This window comes from Neomonachus schauinslandi, chromosome 8 (assembly GCF_002201575.2).
Source record: "Neomonachus schauinslandi chromosome 8, ASM220157v2, whole genome shotgun sequence".
In the NCBI taxonomy this organism is placed as follows: Eukaryota; Metazoa; Chordata; class Mammalia; order Carnivora; family Phocidae; genus Neomonachus; species Neomonachus schauinslandi.
In genome coordinates, this window is record NC_058410.1 from 14,076,535 (window position 1) to 14,094,122 (window position 17,588).

General features: G+C 34.7%; 1 protein-coding gene across 1 annotated transcript in view; it reads left to right on the forward strand.

Moving 5' to 3' along the window:
* The window catches only part of RGS17 (regulator of G protein signaling 17), a 92,358-nt gene extending 75,787 nt beyond the window's left edge, over nucleotides 1-16,571 (forward strand). Inside the window, exons 3-5 of the mRNA XM_021693489.2 lie at nucleotides 1,113-1,202; nucleotides 3,347-3,581; nucleotides 12,272-16,571. Of these exons, the coding sequence (XP_021549164.1) occupies nucleotides 1,113-1,202; nucleotides 3,347-3,581; nucleotides 12,272-12,460 (514 nt within the window). The 3' untranslated portion in view covers nucleotides 12,461-16,571. The remainder of the gene's footprint in view (nucleotides 1-1,112; nucleotides 1,203-3,346; nucleotides 3,582-12,271) is intronic.
* Nucleotides 16,572-17,588: the final 1,017 nt, after the last annotated feature.

The following is a 17,588-nucleotide window of genomic DNA, read 5'->3' on the forward strand; positions in this document are numbered from 1 at the left end:
GCTCTTTGGCTCAGTTTGCTCATCTATAAAATGGAGATAATAAAACTAGAGAGAAAAGGACAGTGCCTGACACATAATAGGTACTAGGAAATAATAGTTTCCATTTCCCCTTGTTGAACAAATGAATGTCTGACAAACGAAAGACATGTTATCTGGACTTCTGCTCTCTGACAGGCTCCAATGAAGCTTCTTGGCTTCTAGACCGAGGGATCAGTTTGCTAATTCAGTAGCTTGACTTTTCAAGGCCATTGAGACATCCCAACCACCCTGCTTCTTAGTATCACCCATAACCTCCCTCATTACGTTTCATTTACACCTAGAACCTTGGGTGTTCCACCCTATCGTGCTGCTCAGCAGAGGTTTCCCTGAATCAGACAATTCTTGTTCTGGGTGACTAAAGCCCATGGGATTATCCTAGCTCTTGCAATCCTGCAGAATTTTCAAATTTACATCCTAGATACACAGAGACTCCTCCGACCCAGTGGTCCTACCCAAACCCTCACAGTGGCTGGCCTGTCCCTCCCAAGACATTGAAGACTGACTAAATGGGAGGAAAGGGCAAAGACAAAAATATAAATCCCATAGTTCGAACTTGAGTGGATGGAGGAGTGATGGTATCAGGGACAGAACACCTAGGATGCAGAAAATGATGATGTGAATTTAGCAAATTTTGTTTCAGAATCTGAAACATTTTATCTTTTTAGCTATCAATGGGAGAAAATAAATGGAAAACAAGCTATGAATAGAACTAACCAAAAGTCAAAATGACATTACTCCAAAGAGTAACATAATGATGCATATCAAATATTAAAGCACATAATCATGTGAAGTATCTGGGAGATGTTAAGTAATTCAAATTATGTAAGGATGAAGTCAGAATGTATAACAGTATCCATTTTTGAGACTATTTACTTCATTATTTTATTAAGTAGTGAACATAGGCTTCCCCATCATTTTTAAATGGTGTCACTCTTTGTACACTTTATATATATATATATTCTCTCATAGTTGAGAATAAAATTCTTCTGTGAAATAGTTTCCTGCAAATTTTTTTCTTTTCTTTAAGTAATTGGTTTTCCCTAGACAAAATAAAGTGTTATACTACCTTGCAGCCTCACTGTTAGGAATGAAGAAAGAGGGGAAAATGCAGGAAGACCCACACATACCACAAAAATGGAGAGTATCCAAGTCCTGGAGGAATGGTAAGTATGCTTCACCTTGTAATCGTGTCTTGTGTTTGTACACCATTTACATCTACTCAGTGCTGGAGTATTAGCTCTTGTGTCCTGGTACTCCTCAAAATGGTTTTGTGAAATGAATGCATTCTCAGTCTGGGAGATGTTATTTGTGATGGCAACTTCTTTTCATCAATTTTTCTATTACCTATGTTAAGCTATCAGGTAAAACACTGCCTGAGTTTATCTCTCTATTTCAAAAAGTAATGACTGTTAAGGTGAATTAGCCCCTGATTGCCCTAATTCTTCTCTTTCCTGTGAATATTTTTCCTAAGCTTTTCTCTTTATCAGGGAAGAGTCTAAAACACATAAAAAAAAAATATGTAATTACCTAAGTTGGTGGGTCAGAAAGGGCACCCAGCTGGTCCCTGGTCCCATTTCCATCAGAACAGACTCTAACCAGGTATTTTTCCAAAATGAAAATCAAGTTCTCATTGTAGTATCTACAAAATAAAATTAAAATACAAGTAGATTACTTCTATAATTATAGGTGCTTTCTTTTTCTGCTTCCTATGAAAAGATTTTAATGTTGGTGCCTCATAGTAATTTTTCCACCTTTAAAATTTTTTAAATGAACGAAGTTCAGACACTTTGGATTAGTAACAAATATATTTAAAATACTTGGTCAGAAAAATAAAAAATAAAATACAAGTACTTCTTGGACAAATGTATTTTGGGTTGGAAAAATTTTTTTCTTTCCCTTTTTTTTTAAGTTTTTATTTAAATTCCAGTTAACATACAGTATAATATTAGTAATATTAGTTTTAGGTGTATAATATAGTGATTCAACACTTCCATACAACACCCTGTGCTCATCACGACAAATGCACTCCTTAATCCCCATCACCTATTTCCCCCATCCCCCCACCCACCTCCCTTCTGGTAACCATCAGTTTGTTTTCTATACTTAAGAGTCTGTTTTTGGTTTACCCCTCTCTTTCTTTTTTTTCCCTTTGCTCATTTGTTTTGCTTCTTAAATTCCCTATATAAGTGAAATCATATGGTGTTTCTTTCTCTGACTGATTTATTTCACTTTGCATAATACTCTCTAGTTCCATCCATGTCATTGCTGAGTAATATTCCATTGTATATATATACACCACATCTTCCTTATCCATTCATCAAGCGACAGACACTTGGGTTTTTTTTCCATGATTTGGCTGTTATAGATAATGCTGCTATAAACATTGGGGTGCATATATCCCTTTGAATTAGTGTTTTTGTGTTCTTTGTGTAAATACCTAGTAGTGTAATTGCTGGATCATAGGGTAGTTCTATTTTTAACTTTTTGAGGAGGTTAAAAATTCTTAAATAAACCAATGGGTAAGAAAGCAAGATCTGGATCAATTTAACCGTAAGAATCTCCAAGCTTCTCTTTTCCATTTCTTTGAAGTATAACCAAAGGGAGTAATAACTGGTGGTTTCTGAATGAACATAGTCACTGAAAACTTTAATATAAATATCTAGAAAGTCCTCAGTGTCATTATAAAGGCCCTGAGATTTTTAGCTCTAATAATTCCATTCATGGGTAATACTTCATTCATAATATTTAATAGAGTAATACTAGAGCTGAGGAAAATATGTGACCAGTGCATACAATGTATTCTTATTTTAGATCCAGGGACAAATGAAAAAGTAGCTATCAGAGAGGAAAAGAGAAACTGTACCTTATGGCTTTAAAGTTAAAACTCTACATCAAAAAATATAAACAAAGAAATTAAAATCTGCATCAGAAGCAAACAAAAATTTCAGTTGCCCTTCAAATTAATGCATAGGGTGTCTTTTTCAATTTGCGATATATTGTTAAGGTTTGAACATGTCTGGGCTTCATTACGAATTTATGATGACCATGTGCATAGTGTGTATAGCCCCTTGCTATTTGAATGCTTTGCTCCCTAGCACACACTTATGCCTAAACAAATTTTTCTTAATATCCAGAAATAACTAGCCTAGTAGTCCTGGCAGATACTTATCAGATCAGGCTAAACTAATTGTCAGTGACCACTAGATGGCAGCAAGTGAATAGCAATTTCTATCTTTTCGCCCCTACCTGGGCTAAGTATTCTGAGGTCAGAGTTGCCTTTGATAATGGCCCAATTCTGTCTTTGCAGCCAAAACCCCACTTCAGATGAAGTCTTGTCCTGGTCTCAAAATTTTGACAAGATGATGAAGGCCCCAGCAGGAAGAAACCTTTTCAGAGAGTTTCTCCGAACAGAATACAGTGAAGAGAACCTACTTTTCTGGCTTGCCTGTGAAGACTTAAAGAAAGAGCAGAACAAAAAAGTAATTGAAGAAAAGGCCAGAATGATCTATGAAGATTACATTTCTATACTATCACCAAAAGAGGTAAAAATCTGGAAAATATTAATATGGGCTTCCTAAGAACAAGGATAAACGCTAAGGGACCTGTGTCCACATTGGGTAATGCATGGGGTGTGGACAGGCTCGAAGGCTTCCCTGCGCAGATAATTTAGATTTCACTCTGACAATCTACCTGAACACAGGTTTGAAGGCTAGGTTTCCCCACTATGCTTTGATCATTTATCTCTCGCTGAATCGTGGGGTAAGCTACTTGCTTTTCAGAACTAACTTTACGAAGCCTGTTAAATACAATTTGCTTAGTACAGTGACTTACGCTAAAGAGGAAAAGAAGAATTTACTGTGGGGCAGTGTTTCTCAAAGTGTAGTCCCCAGATCTCCTGTCTGAGAATCACCTGGAGCATTTGTTTGAAAAGCAAATTCTTGAGGCCTACCCAATACTTCTAAATCTGAATTTTTGGAAATAGAGCCCAGGAATCTGGACTTTTAACAAGCTTTCCATGTACATACTAGTTTGAAAACCTCTGTAATAGGAGCTTTAAAAAAAAAAAAAAAAAAACTACCATGTTTGTTGATGCTTATCATAGAATTTTTACAGATTGAAGAATGGGCCTTTATGACCCATTAATATTCTTAGGGGAGAGATGGGTAATAGCAATACTTTTATTTATTCCAGTTATCCTGTTATTCAAAATGCAAGCTATTTTTGCCATTGCCGAAACATACCTAATAAACAAGGAACATTTCAAGCAAACAAATTAACAATTTTCCTTTAACTTTTTAAAAATTAATTTGATCCTAAGTAATGCTCCAGCTGCCAGGGTTAAAAGCACTTGATGAGGGAGGAATGAATAGTGTAGCCAGGCCTCTGGAGTGCTGCATGACAGAGTTCCAGTGTCCTTTAAAGCATTTGAATTTAGAGGTTCCTGAATGCCTTCTGTTCTCCACACCACCCTCTTTTTGTCTTTCCTATCTCTGTGCATTTAAATGTCCTGACCTGGTACCTTCTGCTTCACACTCCTCTCCTGTGTTCCCATTTGTAAAGTTCCCTAGAAATAGGCTCTGCTCATTGGTGCTTCATCCAATCCGGGATGTGGCCCCAACCTGCCTTACACCCCTCACCCTGAAATCTATAAAACAAATTCATGTCTACTTTATTGAGGCTGTATAAAGGATTTCACTTCTAATAAGGTATACCTTAGTAAGTTTAAAAAATTTGTTAAGGTTATAATTGCCATTGGTATTCCAGAGGACTCCAATAGTATTGTCTCTACAAAATGAGAAACCTGGAATTGGATACACAAAGATTGTTTTATTTTTTATTTCCCTCATTAATATAGAAAAAGTATTCATAGAAACAAGGTGGGGAGAATTTTTTCTGTAGCCTCAATGCATTTATTGCTGATGCCACTTTGTGGTTCTAACATCAGAAATACATTCTTCAGGTTTGTGGTCTGTCTGGAACCTCAGCATCTAGCCAGTTCTACTTGGATTTTATTAGCATATACATTTCATTCTCATTTTTATTTTAATTTTGCATTACATGGCAAAGATATCAATGGCTCTAAATGTGCCCAATGATGTGCTTCTCTTGCCCATAATTGGTGCTTGGGAAGATTATCTAGCCCATTTCTCTCCCCAAAATATATACTATGTATCATGTGAAAATGGTAATTGTCTCAATTACCTAGTCCATTCTTTGTACTACCTATGACTGGTGTTCAGTTTAAAAGAATGTTGGTAGAAAAAGTATTCTCCATATGAAGTACATAGAATTCCTTTATTTTACAGTGTCCATTTACTAGTTTTTAGTTTTTATGGGAAACACTTTCCCGTTGTCTTCACACTTCTGATTTTCAGATGTCACTGATTAACGGAGCTTTGTAAAATAAACAATTTTTATAAAATTACTTCTTTGGGCCATAGTTTTAAGCTATCTTAGTTATTGATTACTGAAATATAAACTCTTAGAATTTCATTGTTTTTGCAAAAGTAATGCAGTTTTGTTTTAGCCTAATTTCTTTATTTTGAATATGAGTTTCACCAAAAAGTCATTAAAATACTATTTCCTGATCAAGAGCACTACCTTTCCTAAATTAAATGGACTAATATTTAGTGTAACAGACATATATCTTTTCTCCTTTGTGTATCTATATTTGGGCCATTACCCACTCTTTAATATCCTCAAAATACCACAGAGAGAGAGATGGAAGCAAAATTCAGATTTTCATCATTTTGCTACTTGTGTGCTGACTTGTAAATAACTCTTGACATAGAATCTAAATGATTGGACTGTATGAGTGCCTTTGGTTAGTCAAAGGATTGTTCTCCTGTCAACATAGTAATTACATTTGGTCATTTGGTCATTGTTGAGTAGCAAAAACAAATAAACCAAAAGTAGGTATTTGTAATTATAAAAGAAAATTGTTTACAAGTTATATTTTAAGCCAAGGTATAGATATATTTACTCTTGAACCATGACCTGACTCACTGATACACTCAGAATATGGCATGCACTTTCTGGCCACCCCAGAGCCCTTTCTAAACTATTACATCTCACTGACCTTTCTGTGCAAAAACTTGTCAATCTCTAATCAGCCACAATACAGTAATAACTGTCTGATGATACCGAGTTGTCACCTTCCAATTTTGTTTTCCAGCAGTGGAGAGAACATATGTTACATCAGAACAGCCCTGACTATATAGTGGTAAGAGCACTGAACTAATCATTCAGGTGCACAAGATTCTGGTTCTGGATCTGCTTCAACCTGATTGTGTGGCCTGGGATAAATTAGTTCACTTCTCTGATTTGTTATTCAGTTGCTTTGTTTACCAAAATAAAGCTAAAAAGGGACACAGAGAATAGTAAACCAAATCCAGAATGACAGCTGTAAGGCTCTTTGCTATTACTCCATTCTCTTCACCAAGTGGCTTATCAATCATGGTTCTTACTGCTATACCCAGATTCAACCAGAGAATTTCTCTCAACACAATATTCAGAGCAGCTGCTACAAACTAATTGGAGTTGGGATCCATTTCCCATTTGGGGGGCCAGATAATCTGGCCTTTCTACTTCTGAAATTCTATGACTGTTTCTACTTATTCCGAATATTTTTAAAGAACATGAATATTTGAATCATTTATAAAATAATGACTGAACAACTAAAAATTGTCAGGATTCCATTCTTAACTAGAACCTCATTTTTCTTCACTAGACACTCATTTTATCTTAATTTGATTGAGTTCTCATGTTCCTCTTGGTTAAATGTAGAGAAAGTCTACATTCTCGAAATTATTTATATCTAGATAACTTATTTTCTTCATGAAGCCAGTATGCTTGAAATTACATTTCATTACTCAAAGAGCGTGTTTTATGCATTTTTAGTAACTTGAGCAGTATGTTATAAAATAGACGTTTGCAATCAGGAGACAGTATAACTTTCATTTTCTGGTATAGCGTATATTTCAAGAGGGAAAGGACAAATTTTAATTTTATTTATTTTTTTTTTTTTTAAAGATTTTTATTTATTTATTTGACAGAGAGAGAGACAGCAAGAGCAGGAACACAAGCAGGGGGAGTGGGAGAGGGAGAAGCAGGCTCCCTGCCGAGCAAGGAGCCCGATGCGGGACTCGATCCCAGGACCCTGGGATCATGACCTGAGCTGAAGGCAGACGCTTAACGACTGAGCCACCCAGGCGCCCAGGACAAATTTTAATTTTAAAAAAACAACTAAAAACACATAAAGAAGAGCATTTTTCAAAAGTAAACTTTTTGTGTGATGTTCTCAAAGAGAAAATAAATGGGGGTAGTAAAGAGGAATTTAAGATTGAGAGTAATCTTGCTGCAGATAGCAGATGCTGATGACAGTTTATATTTATTAAATATTGAAAAGACAAACCCAGCAAAATTAAGAACTTCAGTAAAAAGTCTATTTGTGTTTCCTGGGCTGGCTCATGCAACTCTTGAACTCCTGTAAGTTTGAACCCCACACTGGATGTAAAGATTACTTAAAAAATAAAATCTCAAAAAAAAGTCTATTTAGAAGCTATTATCTACTATAAACAGCATTGAGCTATTGAAAGAATAAGTAATTATAAAAAGACATACCTATAATGAAGAAAACTGTTCAGTTTTCTACAAATCTTTTTAGTGATGGCATTATCCTTAATCTGGGCTGTAATCCAGTCTTGTTACTACTTAACATCCTTATGACACTGAGCAGCTCATTTCAGGGGTCTCTGACCTCAGCTTCCTCATTGTGTAGAGTAATGGCATAGAAAAAGCTCAAAAACTCACTAAATCTCTAACTTTACAGCTCTCTCTCCCGTGGTGATTTGAATAGTAGTAGGGGTTGTTTGCGTCTTTTGATTTCATCCTGAATTTCCAGTTGTTATCTGGGAGAAAAAAAGCAGTAAACCTATTTAAAATCCAAAATTATCTAAAAATAATGCATATGTGATAGACATGTGGATTCTGTGTTTGCAAGTATGTGCCTCTTTAAGCAAAATTATGTGAATTAGCACTTTTGATGATTTAAATTGGCTTTTCTAAACAGGACTCATTCAACTCTGTTTTCTCAGATTAATTTCTTTGTGCATGCATATTATCAATCAAAAAATATTTGTCTGTTTCCTATGAGCCAGATACTGGGTTAGATGTTGGGAATATGTTGGTGAACAAGAAAAACATTGGCCTATCTTTTACAAAGCTTACATTTCAGGACAGACAAATCATCTCAAAAGCAAATTACTAAAAATTGTGAGAAACATTATGATGGAGGTGGAGGTCAATGGTATTGTTTAGAAGAAGGATAGTCAGGTAGGGTCACTCTGAGAAGGTAAAATTCAAGTTGATAGAAAGTCTGAAGACACTGTGATCAAAAATGTGTCATGATACTGAAGGTCAATTATTATTATTATTATATTATTAATATCACTTTACATTGAGCTTAAACTTTGTTATTGACAAAATGGTCTCACATATATTATCACAATATAGGTCTCACAAGAATCCTTTAGCCCCTAGGACAGAGGGCACCATTTTACAACAAAAGAAATAAATGGATTCTCAAAGAGGTAAACCAACTATTGTAGGACACAAGCCCAAGGTCTTCTGATTCCATATGTGGTGCCCTTGCAACTGTAATATGCTGGCTAGTAATCCCATTGCCTAGTATTTTCTTCATGACTTATATAGACTTCTATAAACCAAACCTTAGAACTTAAGACACCATGAGAAATAGCAATCATAACCACATGCCTGAACTCTCCCTCAGACAAGCAAAATAAACTTCCCCATCATTTGGGCCATACCAGGAATATGGCTACTGCACTTTATCCAGTGATCTTTGTTCCAAGAAATAAATTCCAATAGTTTTATTTATAATTATTTTCAGTAGAAATAATCAACACAAAATAATACAACTAAAAGTACACATGGTATAAATTTATTAAAACTAATAGGAGAATCCAATATTCTTTATAAAATTTAACATGAGAAAATCAAATTTAGTTAAAATTAAAAAGAATATCTCCAGTGGCAGAAGCTATCACTGGTAAAATTTAATATGAACTTACAAAGGAAAAAGAAAAATATCAGAATTTTACTTCCAAAAGAATCCTAAATAAAGCAACTTTGGTAAAATTAAAAATAAAATGGCAAAAAAAATGAAGGAAAAAACTTAATCATGATATCTAAAGAATTGTTTAAGGAATTAACCTAATTAATTTAAGGAGGGTCTCCACAAGGGAAAAAGACTTTCAGTGAAAATTCATCCTTTTCAGCATAATTCCGCCCCAAATGTCCATGAAGTCAAAATTTCCATCGCCTCTTGATGGCTAGAACAGAAAGGCAGGGTCAACACTTAGCATACAACCTTCTGGCAATATTCACCTATCTCGATGTTCTCCTCCACTGGGTAGGAAACATAGCAAGATTAAGCAGGTGTTATCACTCAGTTTGAGCCAGGTTTTCCCAAGCCACATTAGCAAGACTTGTGTCTTCATTCCCTCACTTTACCACCACACTCTTGTTGAACCTTCAGCTCTCATGACATTTTTCTTCTAACTAGCTTGTGGAGTTGCCGGTGGATATTTGTATGTTTGCAAGCCACTTGCTTTCCTCCTTCCCCTGTCTCCTGCTCCTGGTGCGAGTGAATGCTTCCCAGTTCCCTGAGGCCTCTCACAAAGTCATGTAAGCCTTGGAAACTTCACTTGCCACCTCTCAACACCGCCATTGTTCCCAGCACCACCACAGCTGCTGGGTGAATGCTGCCAAATCCGTAGGAGCTGTGTGGTGCCCCGGCCCACAGGAATACTTCTTTTTCTGTTAATGCTGTGACTGCTGCATTGTACCCTCCCTTCCCCCACCTAGATATGAGTCTGTGAGGACTGAGTACTACCAGAATTCCCATTGCCCAACGGTAGCTCTTGTCTTGTGCCTCGCAATTTTCTCTTCCCTTGGGATGAGTTCTTTATGGGAAACTCTTCAGGCCCTTAAGTCATTGTACCCCAGATTAGATGGGATTATGAGCCATCCAGTTGTGCCTGAATCCTATGGTGACTATGGCTCAGACCCATGCTGGGATCCACCCCCACTAACTTGTATTATAGATGTTCCACAATCTGAAGCACAAAGATGCCACCAGATGAAACTCTATTGTTATACCCATGGGGTTTATCCTTGTTATTTGACCTCTCTACACTTCTTTTGACTGGCAACTTTTCCAAACAAGCAGACATTAAGGTAAATATTTTATTTTTTAAATAGAAATAGCAAATGAGTTTTTGTTACAGGTTACTAAATGTTGGATGACTTTCTTTGTGATCTTTCACTACGGTTTTTAATTTGCAAAAAAATAAAATAAAATTATACAAAGAGAACTCAAGACATTTAATCATTCAAGGTAGTTTTATTTCTCTGTCTTAAGGTAACGGATATGGTTCCAGCCACAAACAATTATACTGTATTTAATTATGCTGTTATTTAAGAAATAAATGATCTCTTTTCTTTATCACTAATCTAACATTTCCCTCCTCCATTGAAACAAAAAGTTCTCAAGTTTGAAAGTAAGAGCAAAAACATTTACAAAAACAGTTGAGTGTATTTGGTAAGATTTCACCCTACCATAACATCACTTTTCAGTATGAGATCAGCTTGAACTCCAGTGTCAACATATTCCTATTAGGTAGAAAGATAAACAATATTTTTAAATAAAAATCTTAGGAAAAAATTCTGTATTTTTTATTTCTTTGTACTGATGATGACCTCAGATGGCTCAGGTAACACAGAGAATAAAACCTAAATGATCCATTTCCAGAACTTTTTTTTTAAAGAATTTCTTAAGACAATATATAGTTCAGCCAAGAAACCTTTAATTTTTTCTGTAACGTTGGTCTAGCTAAGCCATAGAAATTTAGTCTGGATCACCATTTCCCTCTCATAGCACCGGTCTCTGGGATGTAGCAATCAACCCAATTCCACGTGAGCCATAGAGCTCAGGAATCTGGGGACACCCAGACAGAATATGAGCCACTTAAGTCATTAGGACTCTCTCAGACCCCAGGCTCAATCCAAACAGTAGGGGAGAAAAGAAGCCAGAACCAAAAGGCCTTTTGCAAAATGCTTACAACAAAATGTTCAGCTATAAATAGGAAAGGTTTGTATAGACGTGAGTACATCATGAGACAGATAATATGGATCACAATGCTCTAGTCCGTGTTCAACAGTGAGGACTGAGGAAGCCAATCAGGACAAGTTTGTGTTGGCTGGCCTCTTAGGTTTTGCTAACATGTCACTTCAGAGCAGAACTTACTTCCGTTCCCCAAGCCTGCCCTTATTGCTATTTATTTTTCCCCAGTTCCCTTTCAGCAGTCCTACCAGCTCCAACAGGATCAGCATTTAGTGATGGAAAACAAAACAAAACAAAAACTATCATTTGCAGAATTTAATTTATTTTGGCTTTTTAAATAACACTGTACTGATTACTTGCACGGTATTCTGAATTCCTACTTACATTTCTCTTTTCAAAGACTCCACTTCAAGCGATTGTTCTACTTAATCTTTAGAACAGAGATCTTTAGATGTATCTCTGGATAAGGACCATATAGTTCTCTGTGCCTTGCCAGGTACCCCCAAGACATGGAAAATGCCTACTCTGGTTTTGCTCTACTACACCCTTCCACGTTCCTGGTTTCTTACTTTGATGCTATAGGATTTGTTGGGATGTTAAAACTATCAGGAATCAGCACTTTATATCATGCTAATTTTTGCCGGAGAACTACTCTCTGACAGATTTTTACCTTGTCCCATCAAGAGAGTCACCCCAGCAGTTACCTAATAGGAGGAGATAAATTTGTCTTCTGGCTACGGAATTCTCCAGTGCCTCAACTATGAATAGAAATGGTCAAAAACCTGAGTGAGTGCATAGAAAAGATAAATCCAAGGAAGCCAGGATATCTGTGAACTAAATTTCTGGTTTAAAAGACAAGTTGTTTTTTTGTTTGTTTTAGTTCAACTTTTGAGGAAGAAAAGTATGCAAGGTCAGGTAGTCTAAGAAAAGGTAACCTCAAAAAAAAAAAAAAGGTAATGTCAAGATTTTAGGTAGTTGGATTTAACTCTTTGAAGTTTCTCTGAAATGTCACAAACCTATATTTACTTAATTGAAAACTTTTGAAAAAAATTTTTATTTAATGTATCTGCTCTTATTTCTTTTTAGGTCAGTCTCGATTCTCGAGTTAGAGAGGTGATCAATAGAAATCTGTTGGATCCTAATCCTCACATGTATGAAGATGCCCAACTTCAGATATATACCTTAATGCACAGAGATTCTTTTCCAAGGTTTTTGAACTCTCAAATTTATAAGTCCTTTGTTGAAAGTACTGCCAACTCTGCTTCTGAATCTTAATTTTCATTAAAAAAAAATCATTTTGGAGGGCTGGGCTGGGAAATAAAAGTAATTAAATAACACCAGAAACTGAGTTCCTGGAGAACTACAGTTTAGCATTCCTCAGGCTACTGTGAAAATACAACCATATGGTCTTTGTCTCCATTTTTATCAAGGTTATCCTGGTTAAGTTTGGAGAAAACACCACAGAAAAACAATGAATTGCCAAATTAAGTTTGTTTTATTCAACACTCATTCTACTTGCAAGCAAACTGTATTTGTAGTCCTATGAACAGTCTCCTAGTGTATCCCGAGACTGCATGTGCAAAGTAAAACTGCTTCATTTGCCATGTAGCTGTTGTAATATTTAATCCAATGGCATACCTTTTATCTGTATTTAAAGACTTTTGTGCAATATGGTCTTATAGAAATAGTTGCCAAAAAAATTGGCTTTGGTTTGCATTTTTAAATATAGTCTAAGACAGAAAAAGCCAATTTTTAAGTTGTAACAATGGTATTCAACATGCTATATACTGTGTTCAGTACACTCATTTTGAAGCCAATATTTCTGTACATGGAAAAAGAGCTCTTTATCTCTGTTTGTTGGGAAATCCTACTGGGGGATTCCTCTGCTTGTTCACTGCCAAAACTGTGGCATTTTCTTTACAGAATAGTTTGCTATGTAAAAAAACAAAAACAACAAATAATAAGAAGAAGAAAAGAGAAAAAAAGCACAAAACAATTTGAAGATATTCTATCTCAATGACAAATCAAAGAGTGATAACTGTTTTTAATTGTAATAGAAGAAAATCTATGTATATATCAGATGTCCAATACTGTAATTAATTTATTAAAGACTGGCTCTCCAGTTCTAAAACGGTTGTGTAAAGTATGTACTTTAGCAAGAAAAAAATACTAAGCTCGATAACTTAGTTTTGGAATATAAAAAAAAAGGATTTAATAAAGGAATGCCTAAATGTAGCATCATAAAACATTTTGATGAATAGCATCTGTCCTGTGGCATATTTTCCTTGAAAGCAAAATCCAATGAAAAGCTAAGTTTTTAGCCAAGAGAAGTTTTGTAAGGGTTATGAAGAAGATAATTCTCTACTTCAGACCTTAACTGTTTTTCATAGTATCTTCAGAATGACTTATTTTAAAAATGTTAAAACCAAACTATTAATACTCATCCATAATTGAAAGGCAGTACAGTGCTCAAATCTTCTAGCTGCCATATTATTTTTTATAAGTACCACTAAATCTTTAAGACAGAATACTTGCCTGATATTGGCATGTTCTTTTGACATTCAAGAAAACAGTATCCTATCACGTGCACACACAGAAAAGTCAGTGTCATATTTATATCAAGGTGTTACATTTGAATATTAATATCCCCTGGAGGCTATTTTTTTAACTTAAACTTAATAAATATAGTATTGAGTCACCTAAAGGGAAAGTTTTAAAAATATTTATATCCACTGAGAATACTGGCCTTATATTAAGGATGATATTAAAATTATGGGTTTTGTCATTTTTTAACTACCTCTCATTTTTAATTTATTAAACATTTTTAAAATAAACAAGTTTGGGGTTTTCTTTTTAAAATTTATTTTACTTGAAAGGTTGGCATCATAAGTTTCTTTTTCCATAAAACTTAAGACATTTCAAGAATTGTTTTTTTTAAGTGAATTTGATTTTCTAATTTATATAGAATTCAGGAGATATGGTTAAAAGGGCTATTATCTATTCCCTATGCAAATATTTTAGCTGTTGCAGTGTTTGACAAAATGGGATTAAAAAAAGTTTGCAGAGTTAGAAAACAAAATGTTCTGTTTACACTGGCGTTGCTGACTATCCTACCATATTCAGCACTTTTAAATACATTATTTATGAAAATGTAGTTAGAATACAAGATAGAAAATATTTGTAATAATCCTTTCTTTTAATAAATGCCTGTTTTTGTCTGAAAGTGTTAGTGTGTTAAGATATACTTTATCCATGTCGATTAGATATTTCCTATTTGAATAATAGCTTTCAGTAATATGTTGAAAAAAAGATAGCTATGAAGATGTTTACAAAAAGTCCTATTTTTTTCCGAAAGAGTGAAGAAAAACCTACAAGAATCATCACTTCTATTGTGAAGTTCTATTGTTCCTAAATTATTTAATTTTTTCTTGAGTAGAATTGAGTTTATTATGCTCCTATGATGTATTCACATACATGTTGTAATATCATACTTGTTGCTATGTTTGAGGCACAATAAATTGGTGCACATGACCAGAAAATATGTAATATACTATGATACACTGCATGCATCAATCTTTTTACATGTAGACTTTATATTCTTGTTGTTACTATATATGATGGTGACCTGCTAGCCATAAGTTATCTTTATAAGATACTTTGGACTATTAGATGAATTGTCTGTTTGACAATACCTTTAATATTTTACCAAATGTAAAAGATAAGGGCCCTTATAAAGAGTCCTAATCTCTAACCTGGGCATTCGTAGAATATAGACTTTGAAGTTAGTATATCCTTTTGAGGCATGATTCGGAAGTTGGGTTGAGAATTATTCTAGAGCAGATTTACACATCGGATGTTGGCAGCCATGTTATGTGAGCATTTCTGCGCTGAATTCCTACTGGGGGGAGGGGGAGGTTTCTCATTTAATTTCAAAATGTTTGAAGTTTCTATCTACGAGTATGTGTGTATATTTGCAACTCTACCAATTTTTAAAGTATGGTGTAACTCCTTCTGTTTCAATTACAGAGCTTTAATAAACAAAAAGCCCTCAACTGGTCTCTCTGCCACCATTCCAAGAGCACAATATTTGTTATGACAAAATTAGAATCTGATTTTTCCTAGTGATTATATTCCTCCCTGGGGACAAATTAGCACTTTAGAAGGTACACTTTGTGTTTTAGATTGTCAGGATATCTTTGTGTACTGTTAGAATCTGCTAATGCACACAGGAAGAGATTAATGCTCTTTCTATAGTGCTTAAATTCAGATGTGTCTATCATGGAAAGAAAAGTGAAGGATATAGATTATATATAAATGTATATAACTAAATTGGAGAGCCAGATTTCTTCAGAGATGGATCTTATACATAGGTCACACTGATAATGGATGGATGATGCTTCTTCTTCTTTATTCTGGATAATTGTTATTATGTTACCCAAAGGTAATACAGATGTTCCAACAGTGTTATAGGGCAGCTCTAAGCACAATGGGTGCACTGGCATATGAACAAAAATAGCAAAACTCAATTTTGGTATCAATGTTATGGAGTGCAAAAATCAAGACCATAATGTGGTCTTTTTAAAAAAAAAAAAAAAGTCTTAAAATATGTACATAGGATGACCAGTTCTGATATTTGGTCATGGTGCATGGGGTGTTTATTAGTATCCTTCAATGCTGCCTAGGTTCTTACTTACAGAATGAAATGCATATCATGTATTTACCTGTTAGTTCAGTTTTGCAAAAGGACTATAGAAGTAGGTAAATAATGTTTCTATATTAGGGGCAAAAACACATTTTCACCCCATTAAGCTGACTTAAAATAATACCTGATTCTTAACCTTGGACATATCCATTTTTTCTATACACTTTTAACATACTGAAAAAATGTCATATCGTAATTGTGACAAGTTACATTTGCAAAAAATACATGTCAGATGCTTTGAGGAATAAATACAGAAGGAAGAAATTTTAAATACAATCAGAAAATAGGAAAATAAGAACTCTTTCAAAAGCCACCTAAAACTTCTTAGGTCTAAAATGCCTATAGATAGAACCCTATCAAAAATGAATTTTAAAAACTTTGCTCTGGATACAATGGCATATTACTTTGAAAGGTGGTAAAGACCGTTCCACAAAACTTTCTTGCCTGTGTTTTTATATTGACAGCTGCTGACCCTATTTTTCAAAATATATTATGCAAACATTTATATTTGCATGCTTTTTTCAGTTCTTTTTAAATTTCTGACCGATATAAAATGCTTGTTCTCCTGAGAAAACAGTATTAAATCTGTAAAAGTTTTAGTTATTCCTCACTTGTTACAACTGCAAATATTTATCAATAAAACTGATACCAAAAACTTGGCTTCTGATCTTCCCTGCAACGTTCTTAATAGTATCCTTGCAACACATGGTATTGCATAGATTGATACAGTTGTTCCCAAATACCAGGCTTTACTTATAAATTTGAATTCCAAGTTACGTTTCTATCTCATGGGACTTTGGGCAAATATTATATTGAACCTCTCTGAGCCTGCTTCCTCATCTTCAAATGGGGAATAGAATACCCTTATTTACAGGGTGGCCATGAGAATTAAGAGAAGTCAACATGGAAAGAATAAAGTGTTACATATATTATTACTACTTTATCAGACTTCTCCAGCTCAATAATTATTCCCATTTCAAGAATGTATGAATTAAATGCCACTTTAATGCACTTTTCCCCAATTCTTTAGAAAAGCATACTTTAAAAATCTGATTTAATTATTCATCCACACTTATTTTAAGATGGAGGACTATATGAATCTGTTACTGCTTTGTTCAATATGATTCAAATTCAGTTTTCAGTTCATGAACATCATACTGAACCTACAACCAGGAAGTATGTTTCTTTCCATGACACACATACACAGATATATATATATAGATGTGTGTATGAATATGCATGTATAATATTGTAGGTTTAAAATAAATGTTTAAATAAGATAATAATAAGTCATTGAAAAATTTTATTTCCAAAGGAAATAAAACAACATTCCCAAGGACAGGAAGAATATAAACATCAAATAATTTGCCAAATAAATATGGGAAATAAAGCTAAAACTAAGTTATGAGAGACTGGCCATGAGAAAACACTGAAATTGGCGCGGAATAGAAACATTCTGGTATGATTTTTTTTTTAAAGATTTTATTTATTTATTTGAGAGAGAGAATGAGATAGAGAGAGCATGAGAGGGGGGAGGGTCAGAGGGAGAAGCAGACTCCCTGCTGAGCAGGGAGCCCGATGCGGGACTCGATCCCGGGACTCCAGGATCATGACCTGAGCCGAAGGCAGTTGCTTAACCAACTGAGCCACCCAGGCGCCCTGGTATGATTTTTTTTTTAATTTTACCATGAAAATATGAAA